The 27,230-nt window shown below is 44.0% G+C and overlaps 1 protein-coding gene across 1 annotated transcript in view; it reads left to right on the top strand.

Moving 5' to 3' along the window:
* The window catches only part of LOC138515893 (alcohol dehydrogenase 1-like), a 456,553-nt gene that overhangs the window by 38,450 nt on the left and 390,873 nt on the right, over window positions 1-27,230 (top strand). The window contains exons 2-3 of the mRNA XM_069630655.1: window positions 3,439-3,540; window positions 13,982-14,123. Coding sequence (XP_069486756.1) covers window positions 3,439-3,540; window positions 13,982-14,123 — 244 coding nt within the window. The remainder of the gene's footprint in view (window positions 1-3,438; window positions 3,541-13,981; window positions 14,124-27,230) is intronic.

The following is a 27,230-nucleotide window of genomic DNA, read 5'->3' as shown; positions in this document are numbered from 1 at the left end:
GCTTCCTGCTTGATAGAGAGGAAGGAACTGTTAAACCATTGTTTTTGGTGGTTGTTGTGGGTATTCTTTATTTGAGGGGTGTAATTGTGTCGAGTGCCTGTGAAATGATGGTGTTGAACTGGTGGAGTAGGATGGAGGGAGGTGGAGTGGTATGAGTGTTGTCAAAGCTATGTCTGTAATGTGTTTGGTTTGTCTGGCTCGGTGGTAAGGGGGATGTGTGCATGCAGTGGGATTTTGTGTGCTAGTGTAAGCATGAAAGGGATAGTGAAGTGGTCAGACCATGATATCCAGATGCGAATATCCACAGAGACATCATTTTTGCCTGCAATCAAAAGGTCCAGGGTGTTGCCAGCAATGTGTGTGGGATAGGCAATGAGTTCTGTGGGGCCAAAAGGGATGAGCAGAGCGAGGATAGTCTTTAGTATGGGATTGGTGTCTGGAAGGCAACTACCAGGGTTGAAGTTGCCATGGTAGATGTTGTTGCAGGGGGAGGTGTGGTTATTAGTAGTGAAGTTGGTATTGTGTATAGGAGGCTGATAAATGAGGTGGAGAAAGGTGGGGTGTATGAGTGAGAGAAAGTGCTTCAAAGGCTGTGTATGGGGTTGGGATTACTAAGTGTGAGTGTGTTTTTATATATGATGGCAATGACACTGCCTTGTTTGTGTAGGCGGTCTCTGTGTTAGCTGAGACAGTGCAGGGGAATCATGTCAGGGATAATAGGTGTTTGGTGAGGATTGAGTCAAGTTTCTGTAAGGAAGAGTATATCTGGGGAGTGTGTGCTAATGAGTTCATTAATTTCATGTATGTGAGCAGGTGGGAGTGGCAGTTGAGAAGAATGCAGGTGTATGAAATTCATTGTTTTAGTGGAGTGTTGTGTTGGGGTTTGATGTGGATGTTTGTGTGCTTTATATGAGGCTTTTGTGTAGCAACCTGTGGCAAAAAAAGGCTAACAGTGAACACAGGAGGAAACAGAGAAGACTATAGCTTCAACCCTTAGCTCTGTCCTCACTTTACTTTTGACGCCGGGCGAATGGACGCCCAGCGAACAGTGCTTATATACCCAAAGTAACCCAGAAGTAACTTTGTCAGAGATCACAATAGCAGTCCGTAAATTGATCCTGGGTGCTTATTGTAGGTACACTGACCTCTGCAGGCAGCTTGAAGCAGATAGAATGAGAGACTTTGTTGGTGTTGGGATGTGCTCTGTGTTGCACTCAGGCAAGTTGAAGCCCATATTGAGCATGGAGTCACCTCAGTTAAATAATATATTAAGATCTACGAATTATCATCTCATGATACTTAATGTTAAAGGACATTTTTACCGCGCACTATCACCAGCGAAGTGGTCCCCTGGCGCTCTGGTGGCTCTGTAAAGGGATGGGAGAGGGGGGTTACTGGGAAGGAGCTGGAAAAGTGCACGAGAGCAGTGATGTGCTGTTGGCGGCCTCAGCCCGGTGGGTCTGTTGGCTGGGCCTGGGGTTATTTGCAGCCGGTAGTCGTTGTGTACTGTTGTGCAAGTCTATGTGTGTTTTTGTTTTGTTGTTACCATGTAGTGAAGTTTGTACGGTTTGTTGTGCTGTAGGTTTGTGGTTGTGTTTGGTTTGGAGTTTGAGAGATGTATGCAGAGGGGGAAATTGTTAGTGCAGTTGATTAGTTGGCATCTCTAGCCTGACTTGAGGCGGTGGGTTTCTGTATTCTCCCCAGATGGGTTTCGGTAGCACCCCTATGCATCTGTCATGATCTGAGTCCATCCAGCCTTCAAGGTCCCTTTTACATATAGCCCCCTGCTCCCCCGGTCTGCCTCGCAGTGCTACCCATCTTCTCTTCCCTTCCCACTCATACAGCCACTGCACCTGCCTACGCCCACGTATCCCGACAATTCCAGCCACTGTGGTACCTGTTGGGAACTAAGGGGCGAGTGCGTATGTTGGGTGGGATTAGGTAGGGTTTATTGATTCCGTCTCCGTGGGTGTCGCAGGTGTTACCCTCTTCCCGGTGAGACTCGTCATGGTGCCGTGGGACCTTCCCAGTGGGTTCTGGGAGCTGTCCATGTCTGGTTTAGTCTAGTCATCTAGTCAAATCAAACTGCTGCCATCAGCTGCCCATTGAACTGAACTAGCCAGAGCCATAGTGGGTGTAAAATTGGATTACTGTGATGGACTTTATGCAGGAAGTGCTCATCACATTGCCTCGTGCCTACAAACACTACAAGATACTGCTGCTTATACAGTAACCCACACCACAGATGTGTGCATACCACACCCATATCCAGATGGCTACACTGGCTGCCAGTAAAAGCAATAATCACGTACCAACTTCTTATTAATCATAAGGTTCCACATGGCAAAACTCCTAAATATCTTAAGCAGCGCTTGAAACAGCATGTGTCCTCCTGACCTCAAAAGCAGAAAAAGAGGCACTATGAATATGGATTTTTTTCGCCGCACACAAGCAGTAGTTAGCATGCTTTATATTGACTGCTAAGCAATGGAACATTCTTCAGGTTGACCTGCGGAATACAACTGGCTTTTACGCTTTCAGGAACCAAGTGAAAACCTTCTTGTTCTAAATGTTTGAACAGCTCCTGGTCCCACGTTTCTTTGATGCGTTCCTTCTTTTTTCTGTTTCTTGCATCTCTCTTAACTCAACAGAACCCTTTCCCAAGCTGGCTACTCCTGGGTTATGGTAGTCAACATCGCATGCTTAGATATTCTGGAGATGCAATGCCTAAACTCTCCCTCCCCTGCCTCGTTGCCAGGCTTTTTAAAGGGTGGGAACAATAACATAACTATGTATAGAAATGTAAACTCCTAACAACAAAGATAGCGCACACTTTCGACTGGTTCATCCCTACTGCCAAGTAGTCACACATGGCGAATCATAATATGTAGTGCAAAGTGATCAAGTCATTAATTTGAGAACACAACTTCAATGCAACCTGTTCTGAAATGAATGAAGCCAATTATTCAGCTAGTGAGAAATCAGTGGAATTGGGTGGGGAAATCCAGGCAGAGGGACAGTGAATGCAACATGGCTGGGGAATTCAGCACCAGAAGGACAGTCACTAGATAAATAGACCACCACCTCAAATACACAAAATGGACCCCATTAGGACTTTCCTTCTTGATTTTGAACTCTTCCTAACATAGAAAGAAGCCCTATTGTCATTAGATATTGTCTGACCATACTGAGAGAGATTAGTAGCAGGTCCTGGCGTACTGTGGCTACCTCTACAATAAGCTGGTAGGTTTTGTGAAGTTGAGTTTGAACCACTCACAAATGTGCTGCACTTGACTCAGGGCAGTGTCCATGCATACACATTGACAGGTTCGCTACCTACCATTGCTGTTCTGAATATGCTAATTCTTGATTTGGTTAGGGAGATATCTTTGTATTTCAGCAGATTTTAACTTTAGTTCATCATGTTTTCTTCTTTAGGTTATAAAATGCTGGGCAGCAATTGCCTGGGAGGCCAACAAACCACTCTCTATTGAGGAGATAGAGGTTGCCCCACCGAAGGACCATGAAGTGAGGATTAAGGTAAAGAAAATGTTTTTTAAATTACTACTATTTCTGAACATGTTACTAGCACTTGGTTTCTTAACAGTACTTAATATGTTATTGAAGACTCAATTCACCAGAATTGTCCATGTCACGGGTTGTAGAGAACCCATTCTATCGTTGGCACTCTGATGGCTAGGAACCGGAAGACTGAGTCACAATAGGCTGCGCACAGAAGAGCAATGTGTTGTGCATAAGGCTTTCCGGGCTTCAGACTGTGAATGCAGGTAGCCAGAGCCTGCATCAGGTGAGTGTGTGGCAGTGCATCAGGTGAGTGTGTGGCAGTGCATCAGGGGTAGAGGGTTGGTGTGGGATACGCAGCGGAGGGGGGAGCAGATAAGGGCCCCCGAAAGGGGCTGGGAGAGGGCTGTGAACAGAAGAACGACATTGCAGATGCAGAGATTTTAACCTAGAATCTGCAAGGTGTCTCTTTTGTACACTGGCCCTCATTAGGACCCTGGCGTTAAGGGGTTAAGGGCGCCTTACTACGAGGTCCCTTTGCGGCTCCCGACCTTAACGGCTGGTCTGAACCAGCCGTTAAAGTAGGGACCCACAAAGGGACTTTGAAGGTAATTATGGTACCGCAATTTGCGGTACCGTAATTACCGCCTTCCCCATTCCCATTGAGCCCTATGGGGCAAAAATGGGAATGGGGAAGGGCCAATGGTAAATGGGGAATTACCGCCCCGCCAACCTTGGAATGGGATGGTAATTGCCCATTTCACCATTGCGGAGTCGGTTACCGGCGTTAACCATGGCGCTAATAGCGCCATTAGTTAACGCCGGGGTCCTAATGAGGGCCACTGTCTTCAGACATGGATCCTGTTCAATGTGATTTGCACATGGATTGCAATGAAATATATACGAATATGAATCTAAATGGTGATACAAGTATAACACACGAGAGATACCTGCTTTGTGCATGCCAGCAGGAGATCTGTAATCAAGTTTTGGATGGAGATTGATTATCTTCTCTTATAAAGGGTATTGTATTTTTCTATTCATTGAGCAACAGGGACGCCATTTCAAATCGTACTGATCCTGAGATGTTAGAGTTTTAGTTTCCACCAATTGTAATATACAGAAATGTGTCTAGACCTGAGTCTGAGGCGCTCCCACCAAACTAACTAGTTAGAGTAAAATCTCATATGAGATACGTCACCACGCTATATATGCTGTGTTCAATAAGCATTAAACAATAAAAAAAAACAGTTCAATTGAATCTCAAAAGGACAGCCAACACAGGTTTCAACCTTTTCATAAATGTAAACATAATTGTATACAAGACACAGATTCACATTTTGTTACCAAACAAATACCATATAACAAATCAGAAGACAATGAACATTGTGAGGAAAAACAAGCATTCACATGAATTAAAAATGAAGCATCATTACATAAAAAGAAGACATACATAATAAAGAAAAGAGAACACAAATTAATAAACATGTGAGCTGATTTCAATTGGATCAGATCAAGTTCGCAACTTGCAATTTAATTGTCTCTTCTTCATGCCTTCCCCAGAACCAAGTAAACCTCACCCTCAATTTACTAGCACAATTCAAATTATTTACCTATTGGAAAGTGAAATAGCACTACAACCACAACATTAGAGGTCAGGCACTGGATACGATGTGCATGAGAAAGACAACTTCACCACCTCTGTGTGCCAGTCTACTATAAACAAACTAGTACAAACCACCCTTCATAAATGAACATCACACCAGTCCTACCTTACATTGGGTTTACCCCAGCAATTCACAACCATACTGTGCCCAAATTGATGGTGTAATGTGGACATGAACGCAGCTAACCTTATCATGAGTGTCGACTCACAACAAAGGGTTGTGTTGTCACGGTAACCTTATCTGTGGAGTAAACACCGTATTCCATTAGGTTGAATTAACAAGTGTGAGTTTTGAATTTCATACAAACATGTATTTTTATATGAGCCTTATTCCCTGCCACACTAGACATCCTGATTGTTTCTGTCTGATTTAGCTCTTTTGTATGTTGTTCTAGATTTAACAATTTGGAGCAATTTGAAGTTAAGCGTATAGCCTCTTATTGATTGATTGTATTTTAGGGAGTGCTATTTGGTAAGATACCGACGTGTGTTTTATGTCCACGTTACACTATCACTTTAGTTATGGTTTTTTTTTGTTAAAAATAAAATGTCAAACCTTGAGAATGATAAGCAGAATTTGTGAGTCTCACATTCATGACTCCTCACATTGGTCTATCTGGGAGCAAGGAGAATAACATCACTTCTCCCAGGGTAGGGTCCAATCATACCCCTTTTATAACTGAAGAAAGATTTAAAAACAGTCACATTCTCTGTTAGTGGACTGGAACCCTTAGGAAGACAGGAAAACCCCTTCTCTGTACCCATTCTCGGGTGGGGTTTGTTTTTCAACCTTTAACCAACCAGACTATTCATCCCTCTAGGAAAGCTGTGGAGGGTAACACTTATAAACTCTTCTTCCCCTGGTCTTATCAAGTACCCAGTAGGGATAAAATCATAATTTCCGAAGAGCTTCTGGTGGAAGTTCCATCAGGCTCAGCTGTGTATGTTACACCCATAAGTGGAAGAGGTGAAAAGGAATGTTAAGGGTGCTACCTCTGATGTTTGGTGAGAGGAATGGCTATAGCCCTTTTGAATTTGTCACATAGAGCAACACAAGTTAAGAGAGGTGAGCTGGTTGCACTTTGGTACATGAAACCCCATGGAACTCTCTACCCCAGTCTGATATTAGGCAAGGAGAAACAAATTGAGATGGAAGGGGGGGGGCAGACATCTTTTTGCCTAACTCGCAGTGGGTTACAGAAAAAATCTCTAAATCCAGTTACACACAAAATGTGTTAAGCTTAATACAGGAAGAAAACAAAACTCCAGAAACCTCCATAATAATAGAGATTTATCTCCCAGAGGGAGCAGGAGACTGCAATACACTTGAAACTATGGCGGTTCTGGTTGATACTTTAGAAAGTGATGGTACATCTGAACAGCTAATAGAGGTCTCTTTAGTTAAGGCTCCAGATAAAGGAAACCACAACATTTCTGCTCCATTGTTACCCACGGAGAACCTTGAAACTTTAGAGAAGTCTCCCAATCCAAGATTTTTCAGACCTCCTCAATGGGTGATATTTCCACCCCGTCTGATGAAGATATTATATCAAGATCAGTAACTTCTCTGACCGATTAAAGTGAAGAGGAACTTATTCTTTCATGACAGGAATTTGGGCTTCCTCTAGATTATCAACCCTTGTGAGAGGAAGAAATACCAAGTATTGTACCTCCATCTCCACCCTTGAATCAGAAATGGTGTTTCTCTTGAGGGGAGCATAGTCATCAGGCGAGGTATGGCCCCTCAAATAGAATTGTTCTCCCCACCACACCATTGTTAAAAGGTGACATTCATGGTGGCCAATATAAGGCCACAAGGGCTGAACCATCTTATACAGGTATCCCATGTGTCCAACCCTGTGATATTCTAACAGAAAGCAGAAAGGAACCTATTCCCAAAGGGAAGAAAAATAAGAGAAGGGCAAGAAAGACACCAGAGAGAATGTTTTGGACTGGGGATAAAGCCACATATAGAATACCAGTGGTTTTCCAAAATAAGACTATGTGGGTCCACTTAGACACTGGAAGTAAAACCTAAGCTATATAAGCCAGTTTGTTACCATAATGCTGGATGATTTTGAGTAAACCGTGTACATGGACAACCTGAGAAATATCCCATTACTGTTCTTAATGTCAACATTTTGGGAAAACGTGGTTTAATACCTTTAATATTGATAGATGACCATCCCATTTCCTTAGTTTTGGGTACTGAAGTTCCATGTTTTAACAAATGGGTCTTTAAAATCACCCGGCAGAACTTAAAAAGTGAGGCAACTATTGTCAACAGTAGGAAAATAATGATGTCCTATACACTTGCCTGGTAAATCAGAGGTTTGTGAAACTTCCAATGACTGATTTAGTCAATAACTGAGAATTGGAATTTCTAATAAAAATACATTGGTGGCCAGAATGAAGGGGAAGGTGGAATCTGGCCCAGGACTCCCAGTCTTTAGGGGAAGGGTATGTGGAGAATCATGCAGACCCTACACTAAAACCGTCCCTAAAGTCCCCTCCTAGGTAGCCAGGAAAGGGCAGATGCTTCCTGGTCATAATCTTGGGGGTGGTGTACTGCAGGAGGATTACCTGGGTGAAGACAAAACCCAGGGTGGTGGGAAAATTTTGCAGGGCGAGACACAGTATTTCTCCTTGAAGAGAAATAATCCTACCACAGACTGAGAGGGGGAATTAGCTTATTTCCATTTTCATATATCTCGGCCTCCTACTAAGGATGGAAAGATACATTCTAAAGAAGTAGCTCAATATAGTGTTGAACCCAAACAACACATAATTTATATCCTTAAATCCCCATATCCTCCAAAATGCCAAAGGTATGCCAAAAGGATCAACTATGAGATCTACATTTCTCTGAAGTGGACTACATGTTCCAGAATCCCTCAGGGACTCTGACGAAGAAGAGGGCTGGGAGGCAATGCAGGAGCCAAGGATAGGCAGGCAGGCCGAATAACTTTTGGCAAGTTTAGGTAATTAGTCCTAAGGTCCTGTACCTGAAGCCAATTAACCCACCTGAGGGGCATAAAAGGCTGCAGCAGGAAGGAGCAGTAGAAAGAAGCCGGAGTAGGAGCAGGAAAGTCAGCAGGTCCAGTAGCAGTAGAAGCAGAGCACAAGGATGGCAGTTCCCTAGGAGGAAGCTCTGTACTCCAAATCATCTGGAATACCTTGCCAGTAACTATAGACATCTTAATTCATGCTTACGTGCACATAAAAGTGAGTGAAAGTTGTCTGCGGAAGTGGCAAGTCATTTTGACACGGGAACTGTAGCACACGCTTATATCAGTGAAGCTAAAGTAACCGTGAGTAGAGAAAGCCTTGCGTTTCCCCATTGTAAACTGTAAACTGTTGCCGTATGTTTGTATGCCTCCTATTAAGAGGAGAACGTCGCCGGTAAGCCTTATGAAGCAGAAGCTGACTTTCCAGCAATGTTACAAGTTCATTTAACATCAAAGAGTTGCGCACCTAAAACTGTGTTTCCCACTACCTTTTGATGTACAACACTGACCAAAAAGAGGGAACGCACATCTTTGAAGTGGTAGTTCATTATAAAAACAAAATTGGGTGTACCCAATTTAATTTCTATAAAGAAACTAACTTCTTGTAACATACTGAACACTTATGTAGCAGTAGCAGAAGTTGCTGAAGACAAACGAAGAACAAGTATTATCCAAGCCAGTAAACCAAACCATGTTAAAGTGAAACCAGCACAAGTAAGAACTGAACACCGTTGTTTTGAAGCTAATGGATCCTCAGAGTACTCTGATACAATGGTGACAAGCTTATGTGAGAACCTAGAAGGTGTCTCACCCTCTAGTCCGCGGGGATATGTCATCCAGGTGGCCAAGACACGGCCATCGCTTTTGGATCCAATTCCTGGGGGTGGACCAGTCCACGAGGATCACCTGGATGAGGGGTCTTCAGGGAGTTGAAGTGGGGCACCGTAGCGTGAAATGTGGTTTCCAGGTAGGATACCTAGGAATTCAACCCCCCCCCTTTTCTGAAACAAACACTTTCTCACTGACAATTCACCATGAGCGACAACTGACAAACACCAGAGCCGTATAGCTGACATGTCCCATCACCATGGACAGGCAAGGTCAGGCAATTACGGATTATTACCCACACCTGACTTTCATCACACTTCCAGACACAGATAAAAGACAGAGCACAAAAGCACACTCTGAGCGAGGCAAACCACACAAGGAAACAGCAGTTCCAAGATGGCAGTTTAATACAACGAGAAAGAGAGTCGCAAGTAGCTAAGTATACGTGACCTCTAAAGAACGTTACTTTCGTAAGCCTTGGAAAGTAAGAAACCAACCAGGAACTAAGGCTGATCAAACCTGCACAATGTGATGGAGTTACCCGGGCCTCTCCTGAGTCGTTAACCAAGGCGGGGAGGAGCAATTGCTGTTGTGGTACTGTCCTTGGCTCCTACAACAATGTGGAGTCAGAAAAGACAGCACAGCCGCGAGTCGTAGAGACCGATACCAAACCAGCTTGTGTTTTGAAAAAAGGTTGTAAGCGGCAACATTTTACAAAGAGAACATTGTGTGAGGCTTTTGCAAAGAGCGACGTGGATATAATTTGAAACCAAAGGGAGTTATTGAACTTCGGGAGAAAAGATACCATACACAGAGTGGTGCAGCGCCACGTGGGTACTCATTCAAAAGTCTTCGTTAGGTATCCAACTGATGCTGAGTGTGAGAAAAGAGAGTATTGAGATTGAAGTGGTCGTGCAACAGGTCAAGCTAAATGCCTAAAGTCTTTGATAGTATAAAGTACAACACAATTGGTCTGAGCCAAGCTGAGGGAGAATAATTGAGTGAAAGAAAGGGATCTGAGCCCGGCTCAGGGGAATCCAGGGTGAACCGTGAGTCACCTGAGAAAGAATTATCTGAACATAGTTTGAAAGGGATCTGAGCCCGGAAGAGGGGGACCCAACGTTGAACTTTGTGTTTTGAAAAGTATCTGAGCCCGGCTGAAGGGAATCCAGAGTGAACACCCACATTGAGTGCTGGAAAAAGGAAAGAACGTTTTCGTGTTGTTTTTGTATACCAGGCCCTCTGAATCACGAGACTTGCAAGAAGTAAAGAGGCTTGGACACAGAAGGTCTTGAACTGTGAAAGTGGAACTGTATCCTCATGCCGCAGAAACCAGAGTGTGTGCTTTGCTCGAGTGAACTACCTTGTCCTGTGCTGAAAGTGTGGGGAAGGGAGGCCAACGGCCTGAATATCCTGTCTTAACATCTTTTTCATGAGCATCATCCCACCTTATTTTTAAATTAGTGGTAAGGATTGGCAATAGGTTTTTTAGTATGGGCCCTTTTTAATGTACCTTGTTGTAAATCACAGTGCTCACATTTCTAGGAGTTCCTAGCAGCAGTGGAAGCACGGCTATTGCCATGTTTTTTGGCAGCACTGTTCACAGACGGGCTCAAATAAAACCAATGAAGGCCTAAAAGGAAGAAATATTGATGAAATAAGGTGGTAAGGACCGGTCATTCACACTAGGCAAGTCAGGAGTCATGGTAGAACCCTGCTGGAACTTCTGTCAGCAGAGCATGGGTCAGGTGTAGTATTCCTAACAGGTAGGACCAGAGGGAGATGGGGAGGGTGTAGGGGCGGTAAGCAAGATTAGCAACAAGGAGTTAAAGGGCCTCGTCCACATAATCTCAGAATAGGCCCAAGTATGCTGGGCTTGCAGCACCTTCACTCTGAAACATTTTCATTAGCATTAACAACCTGATAGTTATACCTTTTTAATAATGTAGTAATTTTAACTGTTAAGTAGCTTGTGTGCCCAAAATACACGGGAGAACATGGGAGATAACATGAGGAGATACATGGGAGATAACAGGCGGCATGAATCTCAAGCTCATGCTGTACCTGTTCTTTGCAAGTGAAACATGCACTGTTACAGCCTATATGTGCAATTTGTCTGTTGAGGGAGTTTGCCCTTGCTCGTACCATGCTGCACCTGCACATGTTTAGGAAGAAACCCTGCACTGTTGTTACACATGCTGGCTCTGTGCCTGTTCCAGTATGCGAGGCCAGCTTGCACTGGTCCTGTCTGTGCCATAAATTTACCAATTTAAGTGAATTGTGCAGAGCCCCTTGCGATCAGTTGATCTGCCAATGCTGTACTTGCTTTGATTCTTGTACTTGCTCACTGATTTGTGAGGGAAATGAAACGAACCCTGGTATGATGAGCCTGTACATGTTTGCTCAGGACTTCCACTGCCCCAGCCCCTGTTGTACCTGATTGTGAGGGGAACATGCCTTGCCCTACCATGAGAAACCTGAAGGTGTCTCACCCGCTAGAGCCCAGAGATCTCTTTCGTCCAGGTGGCCAGGACACGGCCATTGCTATTGGATCCAGTTCCTAGGGGTGGACCAGTGGAGGAAGATCACCTGGACGGGGGGGGGGGGTAGTCTTTGAGGAGTGGAAGTGGGACATCGAAGTTTGAGATGTGTTACCCCCTTTTCCACTTTCTTTTAACCCCTTTTCCCCATATTTAGAAGCTCAGCCCCCCCATTTCCAAGAAGAACACTTTCTTACACCCTGACAGACAACGGACTAACACCAATTTGGCTGATGTCCTGACATATGTTTTATTGTTATTCTGCCAGTTTTGATTTGCTTATACTTTCATTGATAAATATAATGTGAAAACTCACGAAGGGGTCATAACTTGCGCTTTATAAAACCATAAAAATAAATTAAAAAATCAGTACCCTAACGAGTATAGAGTCCCCTTCTGGCTCACTTTGCCCGATTTTTAGCTTAGGACATCTTGGCGAGAGCCAATTGCTTCTGGAAAATCAGGTGAACTCAAAAAGATGGGGGTTGGCGGGTTGCGTGCCTGGCCGCATTGGTGTGAAGCTCAAATTGAATGCACACGGGGGGCATTAAGGGCTGAGTCAGACACATGGACAATTTAGTGGGCATTTTTGCAAACATCATATTATCATATTGCACTCTGCTTTAAAGTAGTTGCCCTTTTGTTTACAGAGCTTCAGGGATTTGGGCGTCAGAGTGAGGATTCCAATCTCGGTAGGAAGTCGACATTACCTCAATACACCACAGTTGCTTAACAGTAAACTGCCTTAAAAATACTGTTCAGTAAGCGCAATATAGAGTACACAGTATCTCCCATGTTTTACAGGACAAAGACCCGCCTCACCACGTCATGGCTCCAACACAGAAGTAAGTATGCCGACAGCAAGTTCATACTATACTACTGTACAGTTGCGGGTCCCTATGGGGTTATGGCCAGCTGCATGAATTATCCATAAAAGCACATAAACATAAAAGTATAAAAAGTGGTAGGACTAGGGGCATCAAGTACTGCAACCAATTAATCTGGGTCACACAGTTCCTGAGACGTTCGCCCAATTGATTGGCAAGGCAGGCGTAACACATAGACGCCACCACCACCATCAATGTAGAGTTCCGGGAATGCTGCCTAGGTGCTTGAATGGACACCTACGTTGCTCTCTCCTCCCACTGGCACTGCCCCTCTGGCCAGCCCATGAAGGAATGGGAGCGGGCACTATTCACTGGCAACGAAATGCCCAGTGGTGAAATGGGAAACAGCATCACGAAAAGGTGCATATGGGCAGTGTCACCAATAGATTGGACCCAAAGCATTGTCGAAAGAGGTGCCTGATTTGGCTTTTTCACCAGATCAAAAGAGCAAGATGTTAAGAATTCGGTGGCATGTACTGTAGGACTAGGCATGTTCAATGAGTTTTATTAAATATGCTTAACCTGGTTTGATACATGTGCATTGAGCTTTGGTTGATACACAAATGGTGTGATGTTTATTACTAATGTATTGTGTGATTTTTTTTAAGGCATCAGTTCCAGGCAAAAGGTCATACGATTTCACTTGCAGCAATATCATTAGGAATCTAATTTCACATCGGATTCCTCCATTTGTTTGTAGTTGATTTCCCTGGCAGGCTCTGCTCTTTTTACTGTCTGTCTGGGGAGACTGCTGTTACCTGGGGTAGATCTACTCTGCCAGACATTACCACCCAAATATGAGCCGTTGTGTATAGCCGTGCGGGACTTCAGATGGGGTAGTTCAGCCGACATCGCCACAAGCATGAGAAATGTCAAACTTTAGCTTCCCTCATGCCATTAAGTGTATGACTACTCTAGTAAGGCCTGTGCATGTTTGGCGCAAGCACTGCATGGGTTCTTTTATCCGTCTTTGCATAGCTGCAAAGTTGTTTCTTTAAGTACACTACAAACACTTTCCTTGCAACCATTCTTTCTTCATTAGCATCAGGGCTAGAAATGTGGACCTGCACTAACGGAATAAGCCGTCACTCCTTTCCAGTCTGTATTGCCACTCCTACTGTGCCAACTTTTTTTCCCCCCTTCTCTGGATGTGCCATACCACTCCCTGCTACTCCGTCTCTTCCTCTCAACTCCATTACCTATACCCTATTCTCCCAGCCCCGTCCATTTAATTGCTGTTATGCCGGCTCTGTCCCTCACTGCACACTCGAACTCCAGAGATGGCCGCTATGAACATAGAAAAGGGACATACATCTTGCTCTTTCTGTAAAGGAAATCAGGCTTATGCTACCCTTGTGCTTTGCTCTGGCACACCATGTCTCGGGTTAGCAGGCCATTACCGGCCAAGCCCGCGCCCCCCCAACCAGCTGCTTAACGCTACAATGCTATCGAAAAATAGATTATTTCTCCTGATGCCCTCTTTCATATAAATAGGTCTACTGAGACATCTCTTTGTATTTGCCTTCACAGATTGAGGCTTCAGCGATTTGTCGCTCAGATGATCACGCGCTGAAGGGGCAATTAGCTAATCTGAAATTCCCAGTGATCTTAGGCCACGAAGGAGCCGGGATTGTTGAGAGTGTTGGAAAAGCAGTGACATCAATAAAACCAGGTGATGAAATAAGTGCAAAAGTTTCTTTAAAGTCCAACAGCCTTCAGTGAACAAGGCCTTGACAATTACTGGATTTCTTTAAGTTCATTCATTACTGCACAGATCTTTGTTTTTAGCATTTTAATGAAGGTATATGTGTAATAATTCAGACTGTTTACGAGAGATGTGAATGACCGAAAGGTTACCTTAGAGAAACACTCGTCGTTCTCCCTCCTTCGCCTCCTTCTTCGGAAATGGTTCCGACAGGGGTAGAGAATGAGTGCCTCCCTGAGACCCTTCCTCCGCCTCAAATACAAAGATTAAGGAAGGGAAGGATTCCAGGGAAACCCTCTGGGGAAGAAAACCCTGTGTCGATGTCCACTGGATGGATGTCGTCTGTCCGGAGAAGTTCTTGGTAACCAGAACGTCTGCTGGAGTGGGCCGTCTGATTGGAGACAGAGGAAAGCGGTAAGTTGGAGCAAGGAAACTAGAAAGCAGAATATAGGTTGAGGAAATGAGGAGTACCTGATGGGAAGGGGGAAGCACCTATAAGGCTATATTGCAGGTCTTCCGAAGAGCCGCGGACAGAAGTAACTTCGAGGACGTTCCCGAAAGAAAATGGTTCTCAGATTTCTCTGCACAGGTAAGAGAATATTAGGTGTAACTTCTGGTCTATTTCTAACCTTTGATATATTACGGATTGAATGGCAATATTCACGTACCGCACGCCAGGGAGGGAGTCTCACTAGCGAACCGGTCAGTGAGCTTCAATTCGGAACGAGTGATGCAGAGGGAAACCACTCGAGACTTAGATGTCGTGTATGAGTTGGGAGAAGGAAGCGAGTCTGAAAACAGGGGAGAGGAAAGGGTAGAGTTATACGGAAGACATTACAAACAAACGAGCCTATAATAGATCCTAGTATCGAACTCACGAAGCGTTGTTGTTGAAGAGTAGCAACGCATCCGCGCGTTGTTCGCAGGACCAGATGAACCGGCTCCGGAGTCGGGGGGCGGTCCTTCCAGCGCGCGGCAATGGTGCAAGCCTAGACCCACACATTCTGTAGCGGCGGCCATCTTGGGAGTAAAGATGGCCGCAACCCGTCTAATCGACCATCTATGCCAGAGTGACCAAGGTCTCCGTAGGGGCGTGACAATATGAGTATGTGTTTGGCTGTTGTGCCTCAATATAATTTGCAAATGACAGTATTATGCACACTTAAATGAAGATTTGAAACTGTTTTAAAACAATGGGCTTATTCACAAATAACTGGCATCTCAGAAAAGCGCAAATCAGTTTATTTATTTGCAAAGGTCACCCATGCCTTTAGGGAGGGCTGGAGAGCAGCACAAGCACTTTGCAGCCATGTCCCCATAAACACTTTCGGACGTCAATTTCTAAGACTCTGGAGTAGGATGCGAGATATCAAAAAAATGCATTAAAAGTTTACATATTGTCTTAGTCCTCAGATACGAGCTAGAATTATCTATATACGCACACCAATTTACTGTATAGTATTTATTATCTTCAATAGGTAAATGTACACAAGCACTTATGGTGCAGGGGAGGAATACAGACTGACACGGGGTCTGATGAACATATAGTGAAAAAATAAGTGTCTACTACTTGAAACACTCCTGTCCTCTCTGCACACCACAAACTGAATAACACAGTCAAAGATTTATGAAAAAAAATTGATATTTTTACTAATGTTTTTAAAAATTGGGCCCGATTCCACAGGCATTGGTTATGCAATACAATTTCATTACAATATGAACAAAAATATACAAAAATGCACTGTGACCCCCTACAACTCTCGGGGTACAACTTAGTAGTGCAGTTATCTGGAGCTCAATGCGTTTCGGGGAGTAGACCCCTTTTTCAGGTGCAAACCATTCTGAAAAAATGTACATAAAAGAAACAGAGTTCAATTCATTTCCAGCTCCACACAATTCAATAGCGAGGTCACAGTAATTTACACCTATACAATTTTATTGTTGTATACAACCATTTATATTAAAAAAATTCATAGCTCTTTTAATTCTTGGAAATTTTCCCTAGTTAGGATTCTCTATGTAAAATGCTTCACACACTTCAACACGAAAAACACCATTATGTACATGTATGCCACACCGCTGATCTAAATAAAAATTCACGCTGTCATTAGTGACCCTATTGGCAGGAAACTACTCATAATGGCTTAATCCTAAGTAGAGGGCTGGCACACCTCAAACCTATTCAATCCTATATGTTGTCCAGTCTGTGTGTAGGTAGGCCTTCATTCAGCTATATCTGCTGATCTGTGAGATTCTGTGTGTATACTATTATGATGATAAGCACAGTTGTAACCTCAATTCCCATGTTATATCTAGATATACATATACTGAATGTCCGGGTTTTACTAATGTGTGATATCCATCCTCAACTGGTTCTGGCTAAATGCCTAAGATCTGAGAAAATTTCAACAGTAATTGTGAATCTAGTACCTGTGGTCACAGTGGACCGACGTCAGTTCCAGCGTTGATGTTTGTACCATATGGCCCCATGGGGATGACTGTCAGAGGGATTACCCCTTTGTGCGTGTTAATACTTCGGTTGCAGTGACCTCTAAATAGTTTTTCACCCGGTGAACACAATCCTATAGAGGCAAAATCCAATTTTAGGTATATAGGTGCTAGATTTAATAAGAGACTAACGCCTGTAGATCAGTAAAACTCACCTACGGCTGTCAATATGGGGAATATGAGTGGGGACGTCATCCAAATGTGAGAGAAAAGCCAATCGCTTCGGCAGTCCAATGTGCGGATCACTAAACATCATGATGTAATTACAGTCTATCCACCTTAATCTTGGTGAAATATCGGCATAAACAATAACTTGTGTTCTGTCCCCCGACAAACGTTCAACCTGTATCTATTTTCGTATATAGAGGAATAGTATAGCTCAAGCGTGAATAGGTTAAGCTAAAAATGGCGGCAGGTAAAATCTGTCGAAAGCACCTCTTGTAACTTTGCATATCTGGAAAATGCACATTCCAGGAGGTATCCACCAAACACCCTGTATCTACAAAAGATAATTTACCAGCAAAGAATCGCGGCAAAGCGGCAATTGCAAATGTGTTCTGGTCACTGTCAGAGACTGCCGGATCGCGTGTCACTAGAGGAAGCATGTGACTATGTTTATATCGGATAGCTCCTCCCCACGTAGCGTATAGGGCTAGAACATTAAATAACTCACCCTTGAGGGAATCTGCTAGGTCTTATTCAACAGAAACATGGAGACGTATGTCACGTGAGGACTCATGTATCACACTCTATTTAGATGGGAATCGTAGTTCGCAACATTCTGAAAGAAGGCAGGAAGTCCTAACTTGCTAATAAAAGTTACCTTTAAACGCATGATGAAGTGCGTTCCAAATCTCATAAAATAACTGTTTAAAAAAAAATAACCCCAATGCAGTTTGAGGTATTTCTAGCAGAGTCTGACACCAAAGTGAACTGAATTTCACTATGTACCAGCAACACAATATATGGTACAGAGTATAGTCAGCAACACCTCAGTACTCCAAAAGTGGTACTCCCATTTATACTGATTAAAGGAACTATTCGAATGCGACAGATAGATATGCAGCAAAAAGAATCTTAAGTTTTGACTTGGACTGTCCATTTGAAACAGTTAATAACGGTGCCAGTACTTCCGTGAAAGTCTGCGAGCGGCTGCCGTCCCGCCCGCCATGTCAGACCTGGCGGGCCGGATGGCAGCCACCCACAGACTCAGAGTGTGCGGTCTTTCCATCTGTGCCTTAGTATCAGAACTTTTCAATCGGCACTATACTGTCCCACTTTGAAACCCTGTTGCCTGCAGATTGCAACGTACACACTGCTTTTGCTCAATGTCCATTCCCATTCCTTTCGGATTCAAGCCCCATCTGGCCCACTCTGCACAACTATATTTTTCAGATGGTTGTGTGCCACACTGTGGTAGCCTAATCCTGCCTGCTTGACCTTTCCTCCAGGGAGGCTGCTAACCTTGCGCCTGCTGGCCCCTGTTCCACATGTCTTTGGCACCTCGCTGGCCAAACCATCGTGCCCCATCCATCACACTGTGAGTTTCCCAGCTTCTCCTACCATTTTCTGTTCTAATCTCCCACACATAGAGCCTGGAACCCTCAATCACATCAGCCAGCATGTGCCGATCTTTCCTCCCTTGCGTTTGTTTGTTTGTTTCCAACTAAAATGCACTTGTTAGCCCAGCACTGCCTTAGAAAGAAAGCCGCTGCCACCCTGAGAGCAGGCTCCTTGATGCTGCCCTTTCCTTTGCCATCCCTGCACCACATCTTCCTCTTGTCCCATGTGTTAGTGTTGAAACAATGTGATAGTGATGCATTTAGAAGGGTGGAATGTCATGCCAGGTTAAGAAGGAGGAATGTGTGAGGTAGTATTATGGAAGACGGAAAGAGGCCAGAAGCTGTAATTCAAGACCTGCATGGACCCCGTCCTTTGTTGGTCGAGCCCTCTAAATGTGAATGTGTGCATTTACTGTATTAAAGATTACATCCAACCTCGGACATTCCATTTACCGCAGACTCCAACACCACTCAGACATGTGTCTGCCCACCTATCTCAGCAGTGGAATGGTTCTCTGCTCCCATTCATTTACCGATATTGGCATTGGAGCCTGAAAGGTCTCAGTAGTTCCACCACACATAACCAAAGCTACAGCAGAGGGATGAGGGGTGCAGAAACAGAGTGTAGCGGCAATCTGCAGAATCACAGACGGCGCAACACTGGTCTCGAGCTTCAGGGGGTGAGCGGCATGAAGTGGTTTATTTGTAGCGTAAGGAGGTGCAGAGCTAATATTAGTGTAGGGCTGAGAAGTTGATGAATTTAGAGGTGTGAAATGTACAATCTGGCACTAGCAGAGTTTTTAGTACATTTTGAAGGTTTTGGTAGAGCGTCAACAAATTGAGTCTTTGTGCTTTGTTTGGAAATGCAACTTATTAATACAACCATATTTCTAATTGGCCTCATTGTGTCAAATTATTTTTTTTAATGAAATTGAATGTATAGTTGTGTCAACAAGTGTTTCACGCTGCTTTATTTCAGCAATTATCAGGACTTCATAAGTAATCAAAGAGGTACCAATTGTCAAAAGAATAAGTGAATTCATTTTATTTTATTTTACATTTTTATATAGCATGAACCAGGCAACAAGTGCAACAGAGTGCTTTACTATGTCAACTTACACAAACTAAAAATTGTTTGCCATTTACACAGAATACAGTTAAAAATAGACTCATGAATGAACCAACACAAAACATAAAAAAATAAACTCTGGGGATTAAAATACAACATTCAAGGACCGAGATTTTAAAACTTTACGAAACTTGAAATTTTCAGACATCAATCCTAGTTCAGGAGGAAGTGTACTGCAACAATTTACAGATGCACCAGAGAAAAGAAGGATTCAGCAAAGCTGGTCTTTGGAATCTAGGTACCTCAGGATGAAGAAGAGTCATGGCTACAAATGCCTCCGACACCTCCAGAAATATCTAATTTGTCAGCTACACAAGAAGGAGTCTGGAAGTTGATGGCTTTCTACATGGTGCAAATTAATTTAACACACATGTTTTACTCCAGTGGAAGCCAATGCAAACCTTTTAAAGATAGTGAAATATGATCATATTTCTTAGCCCCATAAACTAAATGAACAGCAGCGTTAAAAACATCTTTTAATGGGGCCAGGAGGATTGGGCAGACATACTAAAAGAGAATTTCCAAAATCGATTAATAATACTGAGCATTGCACCCAGAGTCAAAAGTGAGCCATAGAAAGAAAAGGGTTGACAGCTCTCATGGTAAAAAGGTGGTAATTCTCCGATTTTACTAAATAATTTATTTGTGGCACTGATGAAAGATGGGGGCCTAAAATTAAATGAAAATCAAGGATTAGCAAATCCCCGCAAAAACGCCCCTGGAACGTTTGCTTCTGAAAACCATTCAAAATAAGCAGGTTTAGGAGAAGAATATGAAAATAGTCCAAGCTCAGTTTTCAAGGGATTTACTTTTCAAAAATGAGACACCACCCAAGTCTGAATATCTTGTAGACAATCCCCAAGGTGTTCCATGTCACCTTCTGAAGACATTTTAATATAGAGCTGTGCGTCATTGGCATGTTGGTGCATAGACGCATTGAGCGTCATTATGAGTTGGCCGGTACACAATAAAAGTGCCAGTAGTAACGTTTACTGGCACTTGTTGACCAGCCAACTACAACTTTGCTGGTTGGGTTTATGGATTTACCCCCAGGTCTTAGCTGGAGGTAAATCTGACCCCTACCAGCAAAAAACTGCCTGTATTACAAACATGGTAATACCATTGCCGGTAATAGCAGCAAAATCGGTTTAGGTTTACTTGATCGAAATTTTTTGAACTTCTCCAATTTGACCAAATTCTTTTTGCTGTTTTTTTTTTGTTCCAAAATGCGGGGAGAGACAACCCGAACCCCTCAACCCCCACATCCCCATCCCTTACTCCACCCCATATATACATTTACTTAAGTTTGACCGAAATTCCCCAAAAAACTATTAAAAAAATTCAATCAAATTTAAAAGGAACTATTTTTCAATCAAGCATGCTAATACCCCAAAATCCCCCCATGGAATAGGGATTTACTTTGTATTCCAGCACGTGTATACCTCCAGCATCATGCCAGTGATTTCGACGAAATCCCCATGGAGTCCTATGGACTCCAAAAATTGGACTTACATCCGCTTACCACCAGTTGTAATCCTGCAGTAAATCCACGAGTGCAAGAGGGGGTAACCGATTTTGCCAGTTTTTCAGCTGATTTACCACCGAAATACTGCCTAACAGGTTAATTAATAAACCAAAATGTTGTGAGATGAGAATGGGCGCTGGCATAAGAAGCAGGAGGCAAGCATGAAGAGCAGGTGGAAGCAAGCACTGCTTCCTGAAGCTAAATGGGCCTTTGGCCAGTACTACTAATTAAAGAGAAAACAAGGTGAGTGGGTGATGAACCGCGTAATCACCTGCGCTGGGCGTATACCAAGTATACTGATGAGGGGTTCAAAAGTGCATGCTGCACATGCCTTGGTTTGGGGCCACACCAAGAGTGCCTCAGGACATTAACTTGGAGACAAGAGGGACCTTTAGGTTGATCACATGACCCACCGCAGACCATACATAATAAGTAAAGCGGCAGTCTCACACTCCAGAGAAGACTACCTTATCCGTCGGGATGCACACAGAGAACCTGCTCCCTCATAGAATGAAGAGCATGAACCATTGAGGAACCTGACATACGGTTTGACTGCATCTGCAGCGAGCCAACAGCCTCCCTTGGACCTGCACCTGCACCCACCTGCTAGGCAAAAAACCTTGGGGTCATCTTTGACTCCACTATCTCCTTCACCTCTCACATTTCGGATTTCTCTAAAAATTCTAACCATCAGCTACACCTCCTCAGAGGTCCTAAACCTTTTCGCACTTTCCCCCAGCTGCTCACTGTCTCCAGAGCCTTGGTTCTCTTTAGGCTGGACTACTGCAAAAGCCTCTTCCTCAGCCTCCCCTCTTCTACCTTGTGCCCTCTTCAACTCATCCAGAACAGAACCGCAAGACTTATCCTTGGCCTCAAGCCCAGGGAGCGCATCTCTCTGGCGCTTGAATCCCTTCACTGGCTCCCTGTGGCTGCAAGGATCAAGTTCAAGACCCTTTGCATTGTCCACAAGGCTTCCTGGTGCCTGCTGCCTAAATACTGTCCCTCACGAGCCCTCCGTTCATCTACCTCCAACCTTCTGCGAGTGAGCCTGTTTTCCAAGCAGAGATTTGGAGGCAGATCCTTATCCTCAGCAGGTGCCTCCACCTGGAATAGCCTCCGTGCCTCCATCTATTTTGAGCCTGATCTACTTAAATTCCAGAAACTCCTCAAGACCTTCCTCTTCTCTTCCTTCCCTCTCCCTCTTTCCTGCTTACATAGCTCACTGCTCTTTCCCTCTCTCCCTTACAGCATGCTGACTGGCTGCCTGGTGCACCTCAGAGTCTCAAAAGTCCTGGGACCCACACCAGTCCTCTCTCGCACTTCCCTCAGGGCCCTACACCCCACCGTCATTGCACTTGAGAAATAACGCAAGAGAGTGGCTCTCTCTGAACTTACCCTAGTCTCCACCGACCGGGTGCACTTGGAACTCCCCCTCCCTGTGACTGCATGTGCACCTGCACGATCCGAATGCAGCATGCCTGAAGATCGTCCGTCTGTTCTCCCTTGTCCATACTCCTTAATTGCACTGGTAAAACTGCAGAATCATGTCAGGTCTATTTGCTGTGTCTTGACTGTTAAATGATTTTGTAAGCACATAATCTGCCTGTGCAGACTATCATCGCCTCAGAATTTCATGGGTTTGAGCGGCTGTTGGTTTTTACCTCATGTTCCCACCCTCCTTGAGCACTTTGAAACACTTGCCTGTGTATAGGTGCTTTATAAATGATATGATATGATATGATAAGCCATTGAAACGCGTCTATACACAAGTGTTTCAAGGTGCAACGTGGCAAGGGAGGGGGAACAGAGGGAAGACGAAGGCAAGGACCCTACTAGGCATGTTGTCATTCAGATCGCACAAGTGCGGTGGAAGGGGAAAGTGGGCGGGGCAAGTGGAAGGGGAACAGTGCATTACAAAGGATTATAGAATAAATAACAATAAGCAAAAGTACGGCCAGCTGGTGGCAAGTGTAAGGGTAAGTGCAGACATCGGGTGTCAAGTGCTGGTAGCGGGACTGAAAGGATACAGGAGACAGTCCGCAAGTGCGGGGGTTGCCCGTAGGGCAGTGCAGGTGTGTGACTGGCGGGGGAGGGGACCTGTGCCTGAGATCAGAGGGTGGCCAGGTAACCAGTGAAGTTTCAGTTGCAGCCAGGAATTCTGCAGCGGAGAGATGTTTTGGAGGTGCTTCCGGAACCAGAGATGATTCCCCTCAAGTTTCTGGGAGGCATGGAGGCTGTTGCAGAGGGAAGCCCCAGCCGAAGAAAGATCTGCCACCAATGTGTTGCTTGGAGAAGCGACTGACCTTGAGGGAGTTGGAGGTGGATACATAAACAATACCATACCATACCAATAAAGCACACATTCCTGCAACTATCAAAACCATTCAACTACCAATTCTTCCAATAAAGTTTGCGCGCCTACACTATGTACAAAACCATGGACCCCAGAACCATGTGACCAACCCTAAGTAGTGGATCACATATTGAAACCACCATGCCTTGATAAAGCCCCTTAGGTCGAAACAAGTGTTGGCTGTTCTGTTCCATCACAAATGCACCACTGTTTCTACGATTATAATTGTAATCTGTCACAGGGACAGGTCTGACACTGATGCATTGCTACTTGTGTATACTAAACGTGCGTCACATTGCAGACTAATAAAACACACCAGAGAACTCCTTGAAAAACGCTGCAAGTGCAAAGTTGCAATTGGCCCCTCTTTTCTCCTACTTCTTAAAGAGGCAAGGAGTAGCATTCAACTTGTGCTGAAGCTGGTGTCATTATGAGTTCTCTTTTTAAAAGCGTGCCCTATGTGATGAATCTGAACATTAAAAACAGGAGAGGGTTTAGCGGTTTACAGTCTATCGTTGATGAGGCACATAGCCCCTGTGCTCTCAGATTCACAACCAGCTGAAGCATTTTCAGAGCATGCGATTGTCATGATTTCTGAAGTAGGTTGTTTGTAAATACCACAAGGTCTACAATAAGTTAGCGAGCACACTCCTATTTAATGTCAACTATGCTTTGTTCAGCTTTGCTGAATGAAGTAGATCAGAGTGGCTTCTTAGCTTTAAATATTCAAAATGGCGTTATCTTCCGTCACACTACATTTACAAAAGAATGCAGTGCAAAGAAATATAACAAAGAATTCTTCCAGCACAACAACAAGCTGTAGTGGTGTCCTTTGCAAGAGTTTGCGGTTACAATTTGCACTATGTGACAGTGCACCACAAAAATGTACGCTAGAAGCAACTACATACGCACTTAAGTTAATTTTAAGCAACTATGACAATGGAGGGTGGGGCATTTCTAGAGCAACACATACAATAAAGCACGCTTGGGTTAAGTTCTACTGTGGGAAATCATTTTAAAATAATTGTTTTTAAAGAACAGCTGTGCCTGGGCGCACTGCAAAAGCGCCCCAAGTCTTTGTCCCACACATAGCTAGCCACACCTTTCAAACCAGCAATTACAAATGTTATGCCAACACTGATTGTACTGCTTGCCAGGAGGAACGTCCCTCTTTTAGCGCACAATTATAATTTCACTAAAATCAGAGTTCACCTGCCACGTGCCGGAGGCTGTACAAGGCTGTCATCTGTTATTAATGGCCCAGCATTTACCAAATATTCCCACACGGGTTGCCTTACGTGTTTGTTTAAAAAAAAAAAAAAAAATCCCAAACTGGAACAGTTGTACGAAATTAAAAAGGACCTCACTTTGGGGAACTGGATTTTGAAAGGTGCTAGGACTACCTACCAGCACCTTTGCCAGTTTTACGGTGGGCTGGTGAATCGGCAGGTGAATCTGCACCTTTGCTTTTAAATATGTACAATATCCATCAGAACACTGACGCCCCGTTATAGCACTAGCCTTTTAATAGACACTTGCCAAATCCTCCATGATAGCTGTAAATAGATGTTTCACTGTCATTCGTGTTCCTTTATACATCCTCAATAGGTATGCAGTGACGAAATAGTGCCATATAATAAACTTGAATTGGTTAAAATGTGAGTGAATGGTCAGTCATATTACAATACAATTGAAAAACATAGGTTTTACTAGGTGGGGAGGTTAGAACCCACATCTCCTGTGTGCTGTTTGATTCCCAGGCATGCATAGAGATCTAGGTCACCTCGTTGTCGTTTCACAAGAGGGGACACATCTCCTAGTACCCTTCAACCCTCTCACCCCAACTACCCAATAAACCACCCCTGAAAAAGCTGCAAAAATCACAAAACGGCCATTCACCTACTGCGGTGACGTGGAACTCTTCCACCACTCCTACTTGCAATGGAAATGCAGGCTACACTCAGGCAAAGTGGGACACGTCCCATATTGTTGCTCACGGCCCTACTAATCGCCCACCTGCGCCCACTTTGATGGTTGTATTCAGAGCCGAGACTTTACGGTGTAAGAGGCAAAAGAGCAGCATCTGAGCACACTGTAGCTGGCCGGCTTGTTAGAAGCATGCAGGGCAAGAGCAACAAATTATTAAAAAAAAGAAAACCCCATGCCAATACAGAATCTATACATGCGTACAAAACGCATTTACTGTTAAATTCAAATCTGTCTTTCCAAAAATCGGCAATACATTTTCAAATTTACAAAACATGTATGAGTGATTTTTGTTATCAGTTTGGAAGAGTGGCATAAAAAATAGGGTTTAATGTAATGGCAGCTGATTTAATGGCTGACATCAAGATGTCCGATAGACAAAATAATGTGCACTTGAGCCGTAGCTGCCACAGAATGGCATGCCTGTGTGCACTGTGGAGAGGGCACGCTGTGCAGGCATGAAGACCTCTGTTCTGCCAATGAGCCACCACATGGTTAACTGATAAAAAGCTCCTGTACTCGACCTAACATTCAGACCCATCTCTGCTCATCTTAGTGACTAGGATTGGGGCAACACTTAGTTGTCTAATCCTTTTGGATTCCCTGGAGAGTGATCTGCTGGGCTCTGCTTCTTTCCTCCGTGCAAGTGTGGTAGGGGGAACTTGGTCTAGCATCCAAACTATATAAGGACTCAACATACACTATTGTGTGCCTTGAATGGCCCAAAACCCTCTGCCTATTCTACAGCACCCCACTATCAGAGGCCCTGGAAATAAGTACTGAGAACCAAAAAAGGCCCTGGAAATAATTTTCAAAGTGGCCCCATATTACACATTTTCAGCAAGCCCAAGCTTTTTCTAGAGAAAATTTGGAAATACCACAGAAAAGAGGCCCAGGGTGCAGAGTCCCACTGGGAAATCTCCAGAGGACCCTATGGGCCAGTCCACCCCTGCCCACTATTCCCACGGACCGACTATTCTTTTGCTGCACAGAAAGCTAAGCTCCTGGTGTCTCCTCTGGATGTTCATAATGACCAAGAAGAGCTTTGGATAGTGACTTGTATTAGTCTAGAAGAGACAAAGTTGATGTGGGTGGATGTAGACTTCTCCTGTGGTACCTACTGATGTCCTTGTGATCTTAGAAGTATTAATCACAGCACTTCATGGTCACAATATTTTGATTGATAACGATTTAAACAAACCATCATCAGAATCTTGAATACACTCAGTAAGGTGAATGATATCCTGCTTAAAGATAAGCAGGCACTGCAGCCGTTTATGAAAAACCTGGGCCTGGTGGATACATAGTAAGTTGCTAATACCAGCACCAGGAAATATACGTGTTATTCTCCATTGCACACTTACTTTTCAAAAATGGATTATATCCTTATTGACCATACTATTGGCCTTTCTAATTAAAGTGTGGTTGCTAGTAGCCTGCATAGATAATTGCATCTGCACCTTGCACATAGCTAGGTCGACTCATTGTGTTTGCCTGCACAAGCATTGTATAGCTTTTTGTACCTGGCTGAGTACATAGACCATAGCTAGATTATATAGCTAAACTGGTCTGTTATAGTTTGCCTGCATCCCTAGCACATAGCTAGTTTGATTCATTGTAATGGGCAGCATAGCAATTGCATGAAGTATTGTATCTGCCTGAATACCTAGCACATGGTAGACACTTGTGTGTCTCATCCGCTCCTTCAGTCTGAGATGCTACTCACATGCGGATGATACTCAGATCCTGATTCGTCTAGATGTTGAGCAGGCTGAGATGTCATCTCGCCTCTTTCAGTGTCTCTCAGTCGTGGGAGACTGGATGAACCACAACTGGCTGAAACTCAATGGTGACAAGACCGAGGTACTGGTTGTGGATTCCCCTCCGGTTGCTTCACTTTAGGTGTCTTCATTCTGGCCGCTCACCCTCAGATCCCTCCCTGTTCCCGTCTTGACCGTTAAGAATCTGAAGGTTGTGATCTCTCCATCTCTTTCGAGGGAACAACAGGTTT

The sequence above is a fragment of the Ambystoma mexicanum genome, chromosome 6q, assembly GCF_040938575.1.
Source record: "Ambystoma mexicanum isolate Mex_15411 chromosome 6q, UKY_AmexF1_1, whole genome shotgun sequence".
NCBI classification, from domain to species: Eukaryota; Metazoa; Chordata; class Amphibia; order Caudata; family Ambystomatidae; genus Ambystoma; species Ambystoma mexicanum.
The sequence above is the reverse complement of the archived record's forward strand: the minus strand, read 5'-3'. Positions and strand labels throughout refer to the sequence as shown.